The sequence below is a fragment of the Melospiza melodia genome, chromosome 4 (assembly GCF_035770615.1).
Source record: "Melospiza melodia melodia isolate bMelMel2 chromosome 4, bMelMel2.pri, whole genome shotgun sequence".
In the NCBI taxonomy this organism is placed as follows: domain Eukaryota; kingdom Metazoa; phylum Chordata; class Aves; order Passeriformes; family Passerellidae; genus Melospiza; species Melospiza melodia.
The window spans coordinates 94,822,466-94,843,614 of NC_086197.1; the positions used below are offsets into that span (position 1 = coordinate 94,822,466).

General features: G+C 37.9%; 1 protein-coding gene across 9 annotated transcripts in view; it reads right to left on the minus strand.

Annotated features, from left to right (window-relative positions):
- The window catches only part of EPS8 (EGFR pathway substrate 8, signaling adaptor), a 125,694-nt gene that overhangs the window by 32,016 nt on the left and 72,529 nt on the right, over nucleotides 1–21,149 (minus strand). For all 9 annotated transcript variants that reach the window (XM_063155642.1, XM_063155636.1, XM_063155645.1 and 6 more), the window contains 6 exons: nucleotides 16,642–16,732; nucleotides 15,272–15,345; nucleotides 5,981–6,048; nucleotides 3,841–4,002; nucleotides 3,491–3,640; nucleotides 1,144–1,226 (listed from right to left, as the gene is read on the minus strand). In XM_063155642.1, the coding sequence (XP_063011712.1) occupies nucleotides 1,144–1,226; nucleotides 3,491–3,640; nucleotides 3,841–4,002; nucleotides 5,981–6,048; nucleotides 15,272–15,345; nucleotides 16,642–16,703 (599 nt within the window). In that variant the 5' untranslated portion in view covers nucleotides 16,704–16,732. The remainder of the gene's footprint in view (nucleotides 1–1,143; nucleotides 1,227–3,490; nucleotides 3,641–3,840; nucleotides 4,003–5,980; nucleotides 6,049–15,271; nucleotides 15,346–16,641; nucleotides 16,733–21,149) is intronic.

Below are 21,149 nucleotides of genomic sequence, written 5' to 3' on the forward strand. Positions count from 1 at the left end.
CAGAGGCTCAGTGAGGCAGGAGGGTCCCTCCCTCCCTGTGACCCAAACCCTGCAGGCACATGAGCCAACAAGGAGGAGCCAGCACTCAGCTGCCACCCACGTTTGACCTCTGGGCCTCACAGCCCTCAGAGATTGATATCTCAGATTATTTGTCCCAACAGATGTACTGACCTACATTCTTTTCCCAATTAAATCTCATTAGTTTCCCAGCACGTCCAATGTGTTTGAGTCCCTCTGGATTGCCTCTCAGTGCTTCTACCTGGTTTGCAACAGTGCCACAAATGGTAAAGTCTATTTATTTAATTTTAAACCTGCAAACAGAGTTGGACACAGTTCAGTGTCTCTTTTGTTTTCCTAGGAGTGCCCCTTGCTATAGGAAATATTTGTAAGTTGCACATCAGAATTTAAGAGGTATCCAGAACTATTATACATTCATTCTAATTTTTGTCCAGCAGAGACTTCTCTATCTGAGCACAATTATTACTGAGAGATACTATCAGCATCGGTTACACACTGAATTTCTAACAAGCTACTACCATCACCATTCAGTTTCTGATATATTTGTGCCTTTGCTTTTATGCCTCTGTTTGCTACCTCTCATTCCTGTATTAATCCTCTCTGAACCCAACAGATTCTTTCCCTCACATTTTCCAACTGGCAGAGAAGATTTTGCTACCAGGGAAACAAGAAGTCTTCAGCATCATTAAACAGGCAAGATTATTCAATCTTCGGTTGCTGTTTTATTTAACATCTTCAGATCCCAAAACCTTTTAGCATAATATTATTTACTTGGAGATATGGGGAATTTCTGGTTTTTAATTTAAATTCTGAACTAGTTGACCCACATGCAGAGCTGAGACATGCAAAGCCATTCTCTGGCAAGTGGAATTGCTCTCAGCTGTTCCCATCACTAAGGTGGAATTGGGAAAGGTAAGACTGACATTATAAATTGAACAGAACATGAGAAAATTATTAAAGCAAGATATGGCTTTAATACATATGGCTTTAAAAGTATATTATTAGCTAGAAGGAAAAAAGCTGAAGCTCCCCACAAAACCCCAAAAGACAGCAGGCAGACCTGAAGAGCTTCTGACAGCTGTCACAATGATAATCCTATATACTGCCAAGGAGTTGGATTTTTACCTCAGTGTCTCAAGCCTCTTCTTTTGCTTCCCACTTTTGCTGTCACTGATTGCACTTTCAATATCTTCATGAATAAGGGTAGCCTAAGGAGACATCAGGAGCAGGAAACATCAGGAATCAGCTACTCTTTGAAATAAATATCTCACCTTTAGACGGAGAATACCTGATCAAATCCCGTTTATTTAAAAGCACCGGGACAAATTATTTTACGCATAAACCATGAAAAAGAAGAGAATAAAATCTGAGAGTTGGTATTTTTGTCACTACTCCAGCCTCAAGCATTATCATCACACAAGAACCTAATCTAGACACCAAATTTGTCTAACAGCTGTAATTATCTCAAGTCAACCACTATTGCATAAGTTTTTTCCCTCAAAAATATGTAATTTTTGGTTGTCTCAAGTATTTTGTTTGTCTCAGACTATAAAAAGAAAATCTACTAAATATAGAAGCAGCAAAACTACTATAGATGGCAGCATTAAGAAAGTAACTTGTCATGGTTCAATTTCCTTTCAGAAATAATGACAGCCTCCAATTTCTCTTTGATGTGACAGAAGATGAATTTTTCAGAAGATTCCCTGATCTGTACCTTCCTGCCACTCCACAAGTGCAGCCTGCCTCCACCAGTGGCCCCACAAGTGAAATTTTGATGCACGTCTAAAGTATTATTTTAATAGATCTTGCATTAAATAGGTCATGGCTTCTCACAGGATTTAGAATGCTCTGTTACATGTCTTCAGCTGACAAATTAATTTCCTGCAAAGGCTGTCAAAGCCCAAATCAGTCAGCGTCTGGCTCACTCTGCAAGGACCATGTCTTTCCCAGCACCCTCACCATGCAGAAGTGTGTACCTTTTTGGGAGGAATAATGTGACTTCTGCTAGGACCAGAAGATATTGTTGAATTTAGGATTCCAGGGGATTACAGGACTTTTCAGGCTATAATGGACTGCACTACAGAATAGTTAGGATATTTCAAGCTTAAAAGAATTAATAGAAAACAAAAACTTTAGGGGACCAGAGTAACTTAAACCCAAAAGAAGTCCATTAATCCAACACTCTTGGTATTTATTATTTAATTTTGTTTCTTGTTTATAAAATGTCAGAATGCCCCAAATATTATTGATTTTAACTATTTTTTTATTGCAGAGGCTCCTGAGGCTGTTTGTAACTTCAAACAAAAGCAGGGAAAAGCCAACAGAGAAAGACCTAAACTTTCAAAACCAGAAAAGTTTCATGGGTAAGAAAAAAACCCCGGGGTATGGCCACAGAATCAAACAATACTGGACTTCCAAATCATGTCTGTATTCTGTATTTTTATAGAGTTTATTTTATAGAGTCTGTCCTCTATATTTTTATATCTACACAGAGGAACAAGTTCAAAAATGAAGAGAGACCAACTGTACACATTGAGAAGCTGGGTCCAAAAGGGATCCCTGCACTATTTAAAACAACAATCCCTGAATTTCTAACAGGATCCCACTTTCCTTTAAACTAGCAAATTCTGTGCAACAAATCACACAATGACTAATCATCCTCACACCACTCTCACCATGCTAATTCCAAAACTGTTCCACAGTGTGATTAAAAATCTGTTGTTTCAAGACAATAATACAAACTACTACAAAGGAATTAAGAAATCCCCATGAAATGATCAACTGGAATTACAGAGAGTAACTAACAGAATTAAAATTTATAACCTCAGAAACAAAGAAGTATTTCAGAATACATTAAAATAAATAATTTACACTTGAAGGCAATATTTTCAGAGACAAGCAATATCTTTCCTTGTTTTGCCCCTCCTGCAAGGAATATTTTCCCTTTCAAGATCTCTCCAGCAGAGCAGAGATGCAGAGAGGTGAGAATGTAGAGAATGTTTAATTGCTCAGTGAAAAAAAGAACAGAAAGAGCAGGTAAGACTCAGGGCTCAGATGAGCTTTTTGCAGATTGTAAAATAAATTTGAGATAACTCAAATTATTTTACACCACTTATGTCAGAAGTGTGAAAGAAAACCATAGACATTTTCCAGAGCTTTATACGTTTGCAAAGCCAAATTAGCAGCTACAGAGTCCAAGAACCAATATTTACAGTAAAGATATATTTGAACATGCACTGAGGAGTCAGCTTAAATATTAGATTACTCCTTTGCAATACATACTACACTACATTTACTAACATACTGTAAGTAGTGCTGATATCATAAGTGGATTAAACTTACAGCATATTTACAAGAATAAAAGTAAAGAATTATTTTCTATGAATTAACTCATCTTTATCCACTGTGCTGGTCAATTCATACAATCTCCCCTATTCAAATAAGTCATAGCAGATCTTCACTATTATCTTACCTTAATTTCATCACACTGGAAAAGATGCAAATCAGGCTTGTTTTGGGTTGGTTCTTTACATATTAATGCAAGAATTGAGTTGTAGTTGCACGCATTCATCACAGCTTGGCAATGCTGAATTGTGCTTAAAGGAAAATTCTCCAGTTCATTCTATCAGAAGAGGGGAAAAAAAGAAGAAAACACAAAATGCCACTTTACTATACAGTGTCCTGATCTCAGAAAAGCTGCATGAGCAAAAAAGGGAAAGTGATAATAAGCTAATTAAAATCCTCAGTCTCACATACATCGTTTTTCTGCTCGCTCCCTTCTCCTCTCTCTCTGAAAATGAGACTGTCACTCACAGATCCTACCTTTGATTCCAAGTCCACCAAGCTGACAGCTTTGTCATCCACTTGAAGAATCATGTCTTGAGTCCACACTTTGCCTTTGGCATCCAACAATTTCAGCTTCCTTATTCCATCATCCACTGTGATCATCGCCTCTTTGCGGTCCAGAACAAAGGTGGTCAAGTGCTGGTGAGTAAAATGTGCATTTAAAAGAAATTGTGATTGCAATTTTCCCTATTGTTCAGGAGTGCCAGTATTTAAATTGTCAGGGTGTAGCAGTGCAAATTATTCATGAGTAAAAGTGCCTTTGTATATGGCAGGACACATGAGGAAGGATGTTTAGTCCAAAATGTCATTTTAAGTCAACTTATTTTTGTGGCTTGCTTTTTGACACCCACTGTCATTTCCTCACTACTGAAAGCAGTCAGATTTGAAGGCTCATTCTGACATCCTCCAGGTATCAAAGCTAGAATTAAACCACGAGTTTTAATTAGCTTTTTCAGGAGTGAAAATCTGTCTCTCTCTTGGCAAGCTGAATTCAGGAGGTGCCAGCAGAGGCTTCCCAGAGTCTCCCTGCCAATATAGCTCCATCATCACCCTGACCTGGAGTGTCCTCATCTCTTCCAGAGCTGCCAGCAGCCTGCTGGTGGCAACCAGGATGGGCTTGGATCTGACTGGGACACCTTATGGATGGGCTGGTCACTTTTATGTGCAGCACAGAAGAAAATCGTAACAATTTTTGCTCACCATCAGCTTGGAGTATTTTCCAGACTCAATTAATGGCCTGGAAACTAAATAGTGCCTCACAAACTTCACCTCAGCTAGCTTCCCTGTCGTTATGGCTGTGGCAATTTCTCCTTCAGCATGCCAATTGTGCAAGAAAACCCACAAAATTATTTCGTTTTGTTCAGGCATAAATCCACCTTCACATTCCAATTGAAGATCTGGTAACACTCATTCAAGCTGAACCACATTTAATGTATGCCTGCATATCTGTCTTCTAAATAACTTTAAAAAACAAAAATAATACAAAAGGATTAACTGTGCTTTCTTCTATTACAGGATAACAGCACATGGTAATTACAGAGAAGAAAGTAGGTGTAAGCTGCATTTAATCAAAGTATTTAAAAGAAGTAAAATGAAACAAACACTGCACTGGCTGCTTACCCAGGAATGCTTAGATTCTAAATGCAAGTAGTAATTGTTATGCTAGTACAGGACCAAAACAGTTATGAAGAAAGCACACAAAATAGACAGGCAATTAGAACCAAATCAGGTATTCATTTGCAAACAGATTGTAGGACTGAAGCATTTGAAATAAGCAGTCTTCTGCATATGATCTCACAATTGATTATTTAAAACCCAGCAAAAAGGAGCTGATGATCTGTGGTGTTTGCAAGACTTGACTTAAGCCATGACAGTGGTCTAATGGCAGCAGGAGAAAGATGGCATTTTAAGCCAAAGTAAGGCTCCAAAAGGAGGCACTGCATCCACAAGTGCTTAACAGGCTACACACAGGCACACAGGCTTAGCCTGCTGAATATTTTAAATATGAGAGCAGCACGCAGTAATTCTGCAAAGCAGCTTAAGGCAGCAAGGCACACACTTTGCTCTTCACACTGGGGAAGACTCAGTGCAGGCACAGTATTTAATTCTGTATTTAACCACCACACACTCCACCCACTGGGACACTGAGGGGTTAATGCTCAGCACTTTATGAATATTCTAATACCTCTGCTGATTAGATGTGATCAGAGTATTAGCTTTAAATACCAAAGTGTGCCTTGCCAGCAGCACAGCCTTGTTCAGCCCTGCCTCATCTTTGCAAGGAGCCAGGTTCAGAGGCAGGGCAAAAGGTGTGGAATTGCTGCTCTGTTAAGGAGTCCTGTCTGCTTGCCAAACCACACACAACTTTGCACACATTCTTCCACATCCAGATTTCAGCTCACTGGGGCAAAGCTAGAGAATTTGAGACATTTCAATATAATCTGCTCTGAATTTGAGACATTTCAGTGTAATCTGCTCTGAAGTGACCCCAGGCTGGAGGGATATTTTGGAAGATGCATGTGCCTTGAAGCTTATATATCCTCAAAAAAAAAAACATGTAGGCAAAAATAACCACATGTAACTGAGAGCTGTAATTGGTGTATCCCTCTCATCTCACCTCCACGTGGTACTGTGATGTTTCAGATATGCTGCTGACACTGTCTCGTGCATAATTCTTCCTTTGTTCTGCAGATGGGAGGAAAAGAAAGAATAATTATTCACTCAGTGCCTTATCCTGGTGTCTTGACTGCTTCTCAGAGACACTTTGGACAAGTTGTACACATGAGAAGAGGAGATAAGCCGTGGTTAATTTCTGAATTTCAGCAGAAAATTCCTCCACCCCCACATGGCCCAGCACAAGGACCATTTTTACGTCAGCAATGTTAACAGGGAGCTGGTGGGTGCCCAAAAAAGCCATTTATCTCATCCAGTGGGGCAGGACACTGGAGGGGAGCAGTGCTCTGACTGCAAACCCTGCCTTGGGAAGGCTGATTATCGAAATCTTTGCCTTGCCACTGTAGCAGCAGTATGATAACTAGCACTGGGCTCACTGTATCTGTATGAGCATCCTTGAAAGCAAAAGCGCTTTCTGATATATACAAATAATTCTCATGCTAAATCTGCAAGAGGACAAATTCACACACACAAAAAAAGACCTGACTCATCCTTTATTTCTTTATGAGGTATTCAATTCATTGAATTGCTAATGTAGAAATAGGCATGGAAATATACATAAACACACCAAAATATCTCAAAACAGAAATATTTTTCAGCTAACAAAACACAATGCTGCAAAACCAGAAACATTATGTGCCTTTTACTCTGTACAGTAGATTTACATTAAACCAGGAGAGGAAGGAAGGGGAAAAGTAAGATGAAGACAAAACACACACCCACACCACAAAATAATGAATTTAGATGAATACTAAAGAACACTTTTCAACTCTAGTGGAAAACAATCGAATGCAACATTTGGAAGTTTTGGGTTTTTTTCACTACAACCACTTAAGTGCCTGATCTAGAAGACCAGGAGCTTTGTTGTGAAAAAGTCAGTAGGTGACATGGCCAAGAGAGGTTTGGGAAACTCTGGAAATTGGTAATTTTTTTTCTGTATTTCTTTAAAAATCTCAATTTCTGATCATCAAGTAAAATAGGTGGTTTGATTTCTTTTCATATGATGAATATACAAAACATACATACGAAATACACCGATTTCAGCACATTTTGAGTAGTTGGAAACAAAATAAAAGTGATTTTGTTGACAGAAAGGTTAAGTTACTTTTTTGCAAAAAAAAAAAAAAATTCTAAATACTATGAACCATATGATCTGTGACATACAGAGATCTGCAGGAGGAGTCCACAGAAGTCCCCCTACAAATGTCCCTTCTGTGGCCAGGGCTCCTCCATGCAGGAATTCCAGGTGCAAAGACAGCAGTGCCCTCACCTTCAGACGTCACTCATGGAAGGAAGCATTTGTCACATTTTATAAACACACCATTCTCTCTTCCCTTCTCACTGATTTTCACAAAAAAAACCAAATTTCTGAGATGCAGCACTGGCCTGAAGCCCCCCTCCCACGGTGACAAATGCCACTGAGGCAGCAGAGCCATCCTAATCCTGCACAGCAGCTGCTCACTTTGCTTCAGCAGGGGGAGTGTGCAGAGCAAGCAGCCAAATGCAAGGACAACACAAATTATCAGAATTTTTAGCCAGGCGTGTGAATATTTCAAAACAGGTATCTTGCTTTCATTATGCATTTTTCTGAAATCCCAAGGCATGTAGGATACAGCCTTGGGATTTCAGCCTTGATCATTCCATCTGTATCTACTATTTCTGCTTTTGCAGCATGTTGCTGAAATGAGTTTTTCACTGATTGTCTCTTTAACCACAGCACACACACATGCACACCTCAACAGCACAGCCAGTAAAGCAGGGCTGTCTGATTTGCTACCTTTCTTTTTTTGTTTGGATGATGATCTGAAGAAGTAAAGTCCATCTGTTCCTAATAAAACAAGGGGATTAAAAAGCAGTATCTAGTTTAATCCCATAGAATTATTTGCATCTCTAAGGGGATCAGTTAGCAGCCTTCTGCTGTGGACTGTAAGTGATACTTAAATACTGTCCAGTAAGAAAGAATATATGCTTTAAACAAAACAAAACAAACAAAAAAAATCACTAGTTTCAATAACAATGCACCAATACTCAGTTTTGAGTGTTGTCTTACAAAAATGTAAGTTTTGTGCTATTGAATAAAACAAGCATCAGAAAGTTTACATCCACTGTAAAATTTGTAAATGCTGCAAATAGTAATAGTTGGAGCTGCTTTAAATAAAAAAGAAAGTCTGATACATATATATACATATACATATATATATATATAAAAGGCTCCAAAGGAATCAAAAAGCAGAGAGTAAATTAGGAAGAGGCTCCTTACTCTGCTTCTGTGTTAAAACAGGAATTTCAAAACCATTTGCAGCATGGATTAACAGATCCTCTTCCACAGAGCAGCTCAACACTCCCAGTAGGACAGGATGGAAAAATGTTCAACACACACTGTCATGGAGAGATTAAATGTGGACTTTATTAAAGTTCTTGTAACTATTACATTGTAATTAACAAGAACTTTGATAAAATTTACATTTAACTAAAATCAATCAGTATTTGTGTTAATAAATAAAAGGTAGGGACACAAGAATTGAGAGTCCACACTGAGAACAATTCATATTTACAAACTTATTTCTTTAAAGCAGGTGGAATGAGAATTAGAACCTGCTGGAGACCCAAGTTACCACTTAGAGCAGAGCACAACATTTCAGCTGGGACTGAAACACTGCTATAGAGGATCTGGAGGTGGATTCTACAGCTGCACCCTGAAATTATTCACCCATCAAAATACATCTTCTAACACAAATCCTGGCATCAGGCAAAATTCTTCCATTGTGGAAGGATTTGTCTTCAGCCGTTGTTTTTCAAAGCTTTTACAGTCCAATGGTTCATAAGTGGGTCTCCTTTCCCTTACAGCTCCCTGAGACTTGTTTTTTTGTCTGTCTGGCATGAATCACACTGAAGGAAGAACAGTCCCCCCATGATAATATGAACATTACACAAAGAAAGAGAGAGAGAAAAAAGATAAAAAGGAAAGGCAATAGAAAGACTGGCAGCTAAAATGTCCTTGTCCCATGGCTTTTGCCAGCACCTCAAAACGAATCTTCAAGCTCTGCTTTCTCCTAGTGCCTGGCTCCTGTCCCAGATTCCACCTACAACCCTCCAAAAGTTCTCCCCTTGCCATTAGAAAGGACACAAACCCTTTTGCAGCCCCTCGTGCTGAAGTGCTCCACTGCCCTGAGCTCCTGGAAAAGCTGATGAAAGCCTGCACATCTGTTCTCTGTCCTCTCCAGAGGACACAAGGGACTGCTGCTCCTTCCTGCAGCACCTCTGTGTTTCCATTTCCCAATCAGAGAGATCTCAGCTGGTGACTCTCACAGCTTCTTTCATCTGTATAAAACACTTTCTTTTCCTACAGGTGTCCATTGCCATTCTTCAGGAAATGCAGCTTCCATCTCTCAACTCTTTCACGTATCAAAGTGACAGATTATTACCCATCAATATCAATCTGACTGCTTTTACAGAAATCTTAACTTATCACACTAACTGCAACTGCAGTTAGTAACACTGCAACACTGCACAGGTAACACAAGCTCTGCTATTGAAAAGGAGCAACAGAATTTGCTGATGTGCTGAATGCAGAGGGTCTGGCTAGGATGGAGATGATTTTGGATCTGAAAACATGGGGATATTTTAGCTGTGGCTGAATGGTGTCAAAGTCTTCTCTAAATTTCTTACTCTGCTGCCCCAGTGAGAGGGCTGGGAGTGCACAAGAGGCTGACACAGCTGGGACAGCTAATATCCTTACTCAGCAATAAAACAGGCAGATAGGCTTTCCAAAGACTCCTCGCTCAGATAGTTTGGCCATTGCTGTCCTTGTGGAAGGCTGTGAGTAAACCCCTTTGTGCTATTTAGTCCCTTTTCCTCCCTGTTCTTTCCTCCACCCCTTAAGCCATCTTTATCTTGACCCATCAGGATTTTTTCTTGCTTTTTCTCTTTCAATTCTCCCCCCTGTTCTGCTGCAGAGAGGAGACAGGCGGAATGAGCAAGCAAATGGGGATGTCCTCAGATGCTGGCTGGGGTCAGCCCCTGACACTGAAAACAAAATAATGGTTTTTGTGCTTTGTTTCACTCTCCTCATCCTCCCAATCAATCTCAGCCTTTCACAGATCCCTTCATGCATGAAGAGGCTATTGAAGCTGAAGTGAAATACTACAATAGAGACTTACAGATATGAGGCATAAAACTATCAAATGAAGAATAAAACTATCAAAACATAAAAAACCTTATCAAAATTATTGAGTTTTTCCCTGTATACTTTACTCATTGCAGCTCTTACACCCACCACTAAAAGTACAGTGCAGCCCTAATAACAGGTTAGCTAAAACTCTGCTGATATGCTGCACACCATTTAGATAAAGGATTTTTCCTTTGGTAAAATAAAAAAAAAAAAAAAACGAAAAAGACAGGATCATGGCAGAATACACTTAAGTTCAATTCTTAACCATCAATTCTTAACCAATCTATAGCAAATGTAACCCAGAAGAATGTGATTAAAATAAAATCTCTCACAACACAAAGGCAATAAAATGAAAAGCAACACATTTCACTTATAGGTCCTGAGTATAAAATCTACATTTCACTTATAGGTCCTGAATGTAAGATCTACTTGCTACTGAAGCTTCCAGAGGAATAGGAACATTGCTCCAAGAAACTAGTACTATTCCTGATGTCTGATGTGGACAGATATTACAGCAATTCACGTTGTGTGAAATTACTGAATGTGCCAGTCATCAGGAACAGACCATGTTTCTGTTTTCAAACAGAAGTTGAAAACTACTGATTTTATTTTCATTTTTGAAAGCATCCAAACCACCAGAAAACAAAAAGAAACCTCTTAACCAAAGACTTTCAGCCATGTCAAACATTCTACCAGCCAGTCCATGACACAAATCAACAGGATTGCAGATTGCTCTGAAATTTGATGGCAATCATGTGGCCATGGATTGAGAATCTCCTCCAAAATCTGTCCCAAGAATCCTGGAGTGACAGCATAAAATATTTCTGCACACCATCAAGCACAAAGCCCAATACTTAACTTACTACCCTCTATCTGCATTGGACTGATGGCTGATACCCTTTAAGAATAAATTGCAAAAAAAAAAATTAAGCTTGAGGCAGGGCAAAGTGCAGGAGAAGGGACCTAAACATCCGGGGACAAAGGCCAGAACTCAAATTTCCTCTTCAGAGGAGCAAGCACTATCACTTTCAGAGATTAATGCCAGGAGCTTCTCTCTGATGGCTATGTGGAAGTGGCTGTCAAAGGAAGTGTGTTGTTTAGAAGTCAATTGTCAAATTAATCTGAGAACCAAAATACTGCAAGGATGTTAACGTGGATGGCTTCTTTCAGTGCACTCATTTACCTGCCTGTGAAATTTGTGAAAAATGAGTATTTTATTATTAAAATGAATATTAGATGTGTTATGTTAGAAAGTTATGCTGTATTTATTTTCTTAAGTAGTGTGTTAAATATAGGTTTAGGTTGTAACATAATAGAAACTTAAAATAGAAACTACGCTATGTAAGATGCTTTAATTAAAGAAAGGACTCGCAGTGAGATAGCAGCCACAAGACACCTAAATCTTTCAGAGAAAGAGAATTTATTACCCTCTTATCAAAAGAAACAAACTTCCTGCCTCACTCAGCCCTGAAGACACCATTAGGATTAAGAGGAAGATGATGACACTGACCAGACAGAATCCTTTGTTTGGATGGAATTTATGCATCATGTATGCGGTGTATGAATATGCAACAGGTTATTGTTTTTAAGGATTAATCCCCTATTAATGTGGATCCTTTTTTGGGTTTATTTTGCCCAGAAAGAGGTACCCTGACTGTCCATAACTCTTTGTTTTTATTGTCTCATATTGTCCTAAATCCTAATTGCCCAAACTTTTATTACTCTAATTATATTTCTATTTTTATAACCATTTTATTACTATTAAACTTTTAAAATTTTAAAAACAAGTGATTGGCATTTTTCACAAGCTGCTTGAGGTTTCCTTGAATTTGTTACACCTCATTTCTTGCTCTGAATGAGGCAAGTGAGCCATGCAAAAATACACAGGTGTAGCATTCACATTCTCTAAAATAATCCCTTTGCCCAGGATTTTCTCCTGGGAAGCTGAGAAGCCTCAGAGAAAAAGGAAAACAATTCTTATCTCATGTGTTTCTCCTGTGTTGTGCTCACATGTGGAATGTGTTTGGAGATTGTTTACCCACAGGTGGTTATTTCATTGGTTTCATGTGAGTTGTTTTGACTCTTTGGCCAGTCAGGGCCAAGCTGTGTCAGGACTCTGGAAAGAGTCACAAATTTTCATTATTATCTTGTTAGCATTCTGTAAGTATCCTTTCTGTATTCTTTAGTATAGTTCAGTATAGTATCCTTTAATATAATATAGTATTATAAAGCAATAAATTAGCCTTCTGAGAACATGGAGCCAGATTCATCATTCCTCCCTGCCATGACACTCTCTGCAAATACAACACACAGGCAATCTCACTTCCAGCTCCAAATCACAGCCACCAGAGGATAAACTCAGCGCACAAAACACTCAGTCTTTTCTAATGTGCTGTGAGAAGACAATTTTAGCAACATCTTTCAGTTCTGTACAATAATCTGACAGTTTGTAGTGACCCAAATTCAAGGACCAAAATCCAGGTCCATCCCTCCTGAGGAACGAGGCTGCTCCTCGCTGTGTCAGGGGCTGGCAAAGCCCCAGCACTGCTGCTCCTCTCCCCCAGTCAGAACTGCTCAGGACAGATGGAGGAGCCAATGCTAGAACAACAGATGACAGCAGGAGCCAGAACCCAGCTCCGATGGAGAGAGCAGGAAGCAAACGATGAAATAAACCCCATAAAAATGTGCAGACAGCACCTTCGCTCGCCTCAGAGAGAGATTTGCCATGCAAATAGAAAACAGCTCATTTCAGGAAGGAAATGAGTGAAAACAAAGGGATTATTTGACACAGGAAAAAAGGCAATTGCAAGGAAGTTTTCACTATCAGACAGGAACATTAGAGATAGTGATGGCTCCGGTCTGGCTTTGAGCTGAACACCAATAATGATGATAATTAATAGCTGAATACCAAGAATTGGTAACACCAATAATATTCCAGCCTCCTTTCCCACAGCACCGTGGCCAACCTTCTGTGTGATGCCTGAAGGGTTGAACATTCATGAGTCACCTCAGCAATGGCATCAAAGACATAAAATTCATGCCAGGACAAAAACATGCCTGCATATATGCCAGGACAGAAATACACACATATATAACAACAAGCAATAATAAATAATAATAATAGTAATAGTAATAGGAGGAGTAGTAGTAATAATAATAATAATAATCTTATTATTATTACTATTATTATCATTATTGATTTTATTATTATTTAGTCTTTACAGTGCTTGCAAGAAACTAAGTTCAATATCAAGTGGTCACTTAGAAGCGCAGGCACCATTTTACTTGTTGGTAGTCAGGAATAGGTGGCTCAGTTTAATTAATTCTCAAGTTTTCCAAGAAAAGGAACATTTTGATGGGGAAAATTTGCTGCTGACCTCATGCTGTGACATTTTAGTAAAATAAAGCAATAAAAACCCCACAGTCCATTTTACAGTAAAATTACATATATTTTTTCCAGTAAAAGTGAATCTATTAAAACATGAGCTTTCTGTATTAACCTAAATAGTATACATACATTTAAAATATATGTGCAAAACAAAATATAAAAGACAGCTAAGACAGCTTCTTCCTGATCTATAGGATTTCAGACTCAATAGTCTCAAATAAAATAATTTAGTTAGTTATTAATTATTAATTAATTATTAATTCATTTGCAATGAGCATTTTCAACACTCTTTAAACTTCCAATTTCACTCAGTTGTTTTTCACCCTGTTTGGGCAGTATGCACAAAAAATTCAACATCACAAGAGAAGAAGATGAACATGGGATGCAGCAGAATAGTAAATTTGTTGCTAAAAATTCAAAAAATTGCCCTGAATTTAAGATTTTAGGCGCTTTCCTTATTTTCTCCTGCTCATATATGTGGTGATAGCAACACCCTACTTCTTTATGTATAAAAAACAGAGCAGAAGTAGTAAAATGTGCAAACTCTTAAAGCTGTGCCAATACATATCCACTTGGAGCTCTAAATAACTGATTCCTCTACTTCATTCAGCTCCTGGCAACTGCAACTACCATTTTGTACATATCTACCAGAACAGAAGTGAACCAAGGACAACATTTCCCTTTCCAGGAGCCACCACACAGCAGTTTCATGGCAAGAATTTTCCTTAGTACCTGAATTTAGTTAAGTACTTTGGAGGTAAATAAAATACCATTATACACTTCAAATTTACTCACTCGTCCCCATCTTCTCCTGACACATGACCATCCCACAATGTTTGATATGAAAAAGCTCAGAGAGAAATTTTAAAAGCTCACAAAGATTAAAGGACATAGTTAAGACACAGATGCTGCCATGTTGTTCAAACCATATACTCCTGAAAAATTATGATGATGACATAAAATGGAAAAGGAATCACAACACTCTCATAAAGAAATAATAATCTGCTAAGAGTTTTTTGCAATGTCCCTTCCTGGTTTCTGTTGCCACCTATTATTTCTGTCAAGACTTGCAATCAGTTTGCTGAGTGAAGCCACACAGGATGCAGAAATCACTCTTCAGAATGATCAGCTCAGAATTTTCCTCAGTTTCGGTTCCTGCCTTCAGCACTATGTCAAGAAACTGACTTTTGTAGCATAGCACTAAAACAAAGTAAGTTTGAACTTAGATTGATTCAACATTTGGGTTGAATATTAGGAATCCTTGTGTCAAAGAAGAAGAATATTGTGCCTTGTCTGCTAGCAGGGGATGAAGCTGGGGAGGGAGGGAGGTACAGGAGGAATAAAACCCACAAGGGTTTAAGCACAGCTAAACCCTTGAATGCCTTCTCCCTGGTGCTTAACTTAGCTACAGGATCACTCTGAGTTTTGTGATGAATACTGCCTGGAAAATGAGCAGGTGGGAGTTCTCTGCTTATTTAACTAGAAAACTGAGCATTTTCTAGTTTGCTTTAGCAGGAATAAAACCACTTTGCTTTTCATTTCAGTTGACAGACACACCCATGTGTATGTACGCACACTTTCAGATTAATATGTGTAAAATATTTCCACCACCACACCACAATCACTATTTAAACAGCAACTTAGCACAGAAGTTTAGAGACTTTTTGCCACCTTACCATAGAGAGCTTTTGCACTTGTTCTTGAATTCTGCTCCCTCTCTGCCTGAGCAAATGTTGGGGAGCCATAGCCACTGGAAGAAAACATTTCTGGTTATCTTCTGTATAGATATATTTGGCAGGCACTAAAAAAAACCCCCTCCCCTTACTACACATAACTACAGCATTAATAACAGAGGGAATGATACCAGATATTTGTTCCAGACCATGAATATGAAGGAGAATGTTTCACTTGGGCTGCAGGCCTTTCTAAGCTCTCTTTTGTTGCATTAATACAACTTTGTGCACAACTGGAGTGTGGTATAAATAAATATCGCCTTAACTCAAGGAACAGACTTCACAGCATAATAATAATAATAGTAATAATAGTAATAATAGTAGTAGTAGTAGTAGTAGTAGTAATGATAATAATAATAATAATAATAATAATAATAAATTTTATATAATATATTGATATATAATATATTGATATATGTGTAATATATAATATTATATATGTTATATAGTATATGTTATATATATGTATATATATACATATATATAGTATATATATAATATGTATAATAAATTATATATATTTATATATTTACATATTCTTTCTATAAGAAATATAATAATTTCATAATAATAAAAAATAACAACAATAATCATTACTATGCCAAAGAATTGGGTAGGATATTAGGGTTTTTTCCCTGCGTACACAAATTTTGATTTCTTTTAACAATTTTTACAGCTTTTAATGAAAAACAATGACTCTCATTGTCTTACACAAACAAAAAGGCAATATGACTAGAAGAGTTTAAAAAATGAGTGATATATGAGTTCACCTTAATGAGAAGCAAAAGACACCACAGATATCCTGTTCCACACAGGAATACGAGTTCCTTGGCATCAGAGGGGTAAATTCTCATTAGTGCTGTGAGTGAGTCTCTGCCATGCCCCTGATACAGGGATCCCCCTCTTATCTGGGGCAAGGTAACACTCACAGGTAGCAGCTGCTCAGTTCTCCTTCCTGGGAAACAGTCTGTTCTCACAGATGGGAGAGGCAGCCTCATCTTTTATGCATAAAAATGCATTCACTCACAGCTAACCTTAAACATCTCAGGCACACAAAGGCCTCTCTGAGTAACACAATAAGGATGTTATGGCTACAGCAATTTATTTTGCTGTTCCAGATGAGTCCATGCAGTAACAAAGCTTTCCCTTACATGAACATAAAAATATCTGTCACAGTTATTTCTTCTACAGAAAAAGCCATTTTATAATTCCAATGGGACCTACTAATTACAGCTCTACCTGAAATAAAAACCTAAAGAAGGAGGTACAATGCTATTTTGTCCATAATAGGCAAGTCAAAGGCAAAACCTTACTTCATTTGAGGGAAGTAACTTCCATATCCACCAGGAGGGGTGTTTGATATGTGTCCATTCATTCTCACTGCCACTCACTGGGAGAAACCACCTGGGAAAAGGAAAAACAGCACATGAACTGAAGTCTCCTAAAAGATGGAGGCTGAACACAGGTGTAAAACAAACCTAATGAGGAAATTAGGGTTGAAATGGGAACGAAATTGCATCAACAAATTCAATTGTTGTTAACTGCATCCTGGTGATGCTGCTGTGGAACTTCTCCCAGTAGCAATTTGATAGTTATAGCTTCAAATAATTTATAATTTCATGAACAAAGCTATTATTTTTGATACAATGGTCTTTAGGAATAGCTGTAGAAATAAAAGGCTCACTAAACAAAGAACAAGATCTACTGCAAATGTGAACAAGATGTTCCAAATGGTAACTTTATTGCTCAAGCATGCTCGATTTTAGCCCTCAATTCATTTCTTTCAAATGCAACTCTTGAAATGACCTTTTGATGCATGTTCTGTGAAACATATCAGCTGAATTGTTAGAAAAGATGCATTATCAAATTAAAACACAATTGTTAGCACAAAAGGAAACTTGGTCAGCTATTTTGGTACTTAAGAAAACTTTTTTTATTGTTGTTAAGCAGTGCTTAACATCCTGAAAGTTTGGCGTGCCAAATGAAACCTTTCCTATAAAAGCAGTGCTGAACAGGCCATGATAAAACAGTTTTAAAAATTCTCCCTTTAATAACATGTCCATTGAAGTTAAAACTAGCTCTGGAAAGTGACTTTCATAACCCTTTCATATTCAAATTTACCATGGGCAAACACTCTTTCATTTACATATATACATGAATAATATAAATTTGAATATTTCTCTACATTTCAGTCACACTGCAGAGCAGTCAGAAGTGTACCAGATCGAATTTGTACCTACAAAAATCTCTGTTTCCAAAGCAAGCACAGCCTGCTCTGTTTGCACTAGAGCTGCCTTGCAGCCAGCTTTTCCTCTGAGGCTCTAATTCATCTCACTGCCCCACATTCACTGTTCTCTTCTTGTTTTACAAAGAAAAGCAGCAGCTCTTTGACCTGCCAGTGCCCACTGAGTGCCCACATGTATTCTGCTGCTTCCTTCTTCCATGCAAAAAGACAACAAAAATCTGTGCTGAGCTCTAAATCCATCAGTCAGTTCAAGCTTTGGTGATCTTTGGTGCTGAGGGCACAGTTTTTATACATTTCTGAGTAACAAACCCCTGATGCAGTTAGCAAAACTAACTAGAACAGTGTATTTGTTGGTGTATTAGACATGCCAAGCAAAATTATGTATTTGTATTTGAGGTGTATTTGACACACCAAGTGAAATCATGTGCAAGGATGGTGTTGCTTTTTGTGGGTACACACTTGCTAGTTTGACTTAGTGTATACATATACATATTTTATTTTTTTTTAATTTTATTTAATTTTCTTTGAAATCTTAGCTCCTTGCAGAACCTCTTTAGTGACACAAGCACATTTTTGCCCCACAAATATACCACATATCCAAGCTGATAGCCAGTTTGGCTGCTCTAAAAGTCTTTTTATGGAGCGCAGTCCTTAACAGCTGTCTCCAATAAATTACCACCCATGTTGAGTGCTGCTCAATTCATTAGCAATTACAACCTTTGGGAAGCATCCTGAAATCATCCCATGACTTGAAAGGATACAAGGGTTCATTTTCTCAGCAGAATTTGCCAGCTCACTGTGCACTCCCTGTTTCAGCTCAGTGCCCCTCTCCAGCCCATGCTGCCTCTGAGCTCTCCATCACTTCCTATCAGCTGTTAATTCTTATCATCATCTGCAACCAAGCTCAATTTGCTGCCCTGCTTAGCAGTTTCCCCTGTGATTAACTTCTATAGAGTCACCACATCCAAAATACACAAATTATCACTGCTGCTGTTTGGTGTCCCCACTTAACTTTCCATCCACACATTGTTTGAGATAGCACTCGTTGAATAATTCTGTTTGTCATAATCTTTTTTGATTTGTAGTCTTTTTCATAGGCCTATTTGTAAGAAATTCTGCAACTATCTGTCTTAAAGTGAGATCTGGGGGGAGAAAACCCCTTGGTTTAAGACTTTCTCAGAATAATTCCACTGCTCTGACATCTTAATCTGACAAATGCTTGGTTTGTATTTGTATTCATTCAATTTTATGTGGGGGTGAAGCAGATATTTTAAGTAGAAGGAATGTAATATATTAAAATGCAATGTCTTAGAATTTCAAGCTTCAGCCTTTGAAGTCAGCATGACACACTGAGTTTGAAAGCAGCCAGACAGCTGAGCAGCAGATATTCACATTGGGGAAAGAAACCATCTCTCATGACTAAATACCTGCCCACTGTAAGGCACAACACCACTTAAATACAAAAAGCTTCAGAATTATGTTTTGAATTAAGAGATGCTGAAAATCTGAAGTCAAAAATTTTGACTTTTAAAATTAAAAAAAAAAGCAAGCAGCTTGTTCTGCCAAGCAAACACAAAAATTTTAGTCAGCTTTAGCTGATATGCAAACAAAACACCACTTACTATTAGATAGTTGAGTAAAACCAACAATATTTCCTGTCCCTCATGCAATTTTCCAGTGCTTCTGAAATTCCAGCACATCTACCTTGACATAACACTTTAAATGTGATTACAATTTCATGCAGGGCTTCTGTCACTTGGTTCAAGAAACCTCCAGAATGTGAATACAAACAAACCCTTTACTATAATCATTTATAATTAGTTCAAATATTTATAACAGCATCAAAAAGCTACTTGTGATTCCCCAGAATTATCACACAATTGGATCTCATTCAACCTTATTGTTTCATTAAAAAAAAAAATTAGGAAAATGCTTTAATTTTTTTTAATTAAGTGCATGATGAAGAAAAGTGAAAAACCAAGAAAGGGTAACAGTATGTGCAGGGCTTTATTATTGCCTTGTACAGCTTTCTTTGCTGTGTTTCTCATCTCAAATGCTCTTTCATCTCTTACAACCAGTCAGTCCTGCAGCAAAAGTCACCCCCTGCACACTGCAAAGCCATTGTCAACCAGGAGTCTATTAATAAACTCCACTTCCTCTTTAATCTTCCCTTCCACCCCAGCCCAGCAGTGCACAGCAACCTCCACTGGTGTCCCAGACTTCAAAATAAACATCCTTCACAATTAACTGTAAGATCCCTCTTCAATTAGGCCTGAAGTATCAACAGTTTAATTGTAAATATGACCAAAAATGGTCGTGTCTCAGGATCCTGAAAAAAAGAAATACATACTCATGCCTGCTCGGAAGGAGGAATATTGTAAACCAGGAAAGCTAAGTAAGATTTCAAGAAGAAAACAGTAATAAGAAAATAGATAAAATAATAAGACAAATATAATGGTACTTTACTTTACTAAAATAATATATAATTAAACTAAGTTTAAAATATTTAGAAATATTATTTTTATAAAATATTTACAAATATTTTATTTTGAAAAACAAACAAAAAAATCCACAATATTTTCTCAACAACAACAAAAAAATTCACCTAGGACTTCCCTGCTACCATCAGCTTTATTTTTGAAGGGATATTGATAGTCAGCTGCTCTGTAGATAACAAGGCTCCAGACTTTATAACAGAGAAACCATTCCTGAGACAGATGTACTTTTGTCCTTCAGCAGTTACAGGTGGTAATCCCAAGCATGGGGAGAATCATGCCAGTGTACAAAATGATTCTATTAGTCATGAACAGTTTTGGTTTTTTTTTAATTACTCTTTGTCTTCCCCATCTTGTAGCATGGCAGCCTCATGAAAACAATGCAATTTATGTGGCACATCAACAGCTCACATGTCCTGCCATGGCATTTCCTAATGAGAGTTTGAAAATAATAAAATCTCCCATGTTATTTTAAAAAAATAACCCAAAATACCTTTCTCAGAAAGGCAGAGCTGCATCATTAGAGCAAATTAGGTATTTTAGAGCCTGGTGCTCTTTTCCACTCATCCTGAAGTGATCAGTCCCACCCAGAGGCAGATCACAATATCATATGGAAACCAAAAGAGAAACAACTTAATGATGTGGATATTTTAGAAGTCATGGAGGGGGAAGGGCTAAGGAGAAAAGGATGCACAGGAAAGCCAATAATGGCTGGAATGATCGTCTACTGATTAGGAAAATGTTATTGTTATCATGTATGCCCCAAACCCCCCAAAATTCTCCCCAGGCAGAGCACAGGCTGTGACTGCAGCCTAAACAAAAGCAGTGGATATTAGAAGGTAACACCATTCCCTGGTGAGTGCAGCAATGTCAGATAAGGACACTCTCTCTCCACCCTTCCCCTTTCAAAGGTATTACGGAAGAACAAAACAACAGGGAAAAAAAATTTTAAAAAATCCATGTACTCATGGCTCACTGTGCATTCAGTAAAAATGCCTCTCACTGCTGACCTGCAGAATGTACAAAACCTGTTTAGCTTGCTGCGATTTGCCATTTTTCATCTGTTTCTTCTCAAACCTCA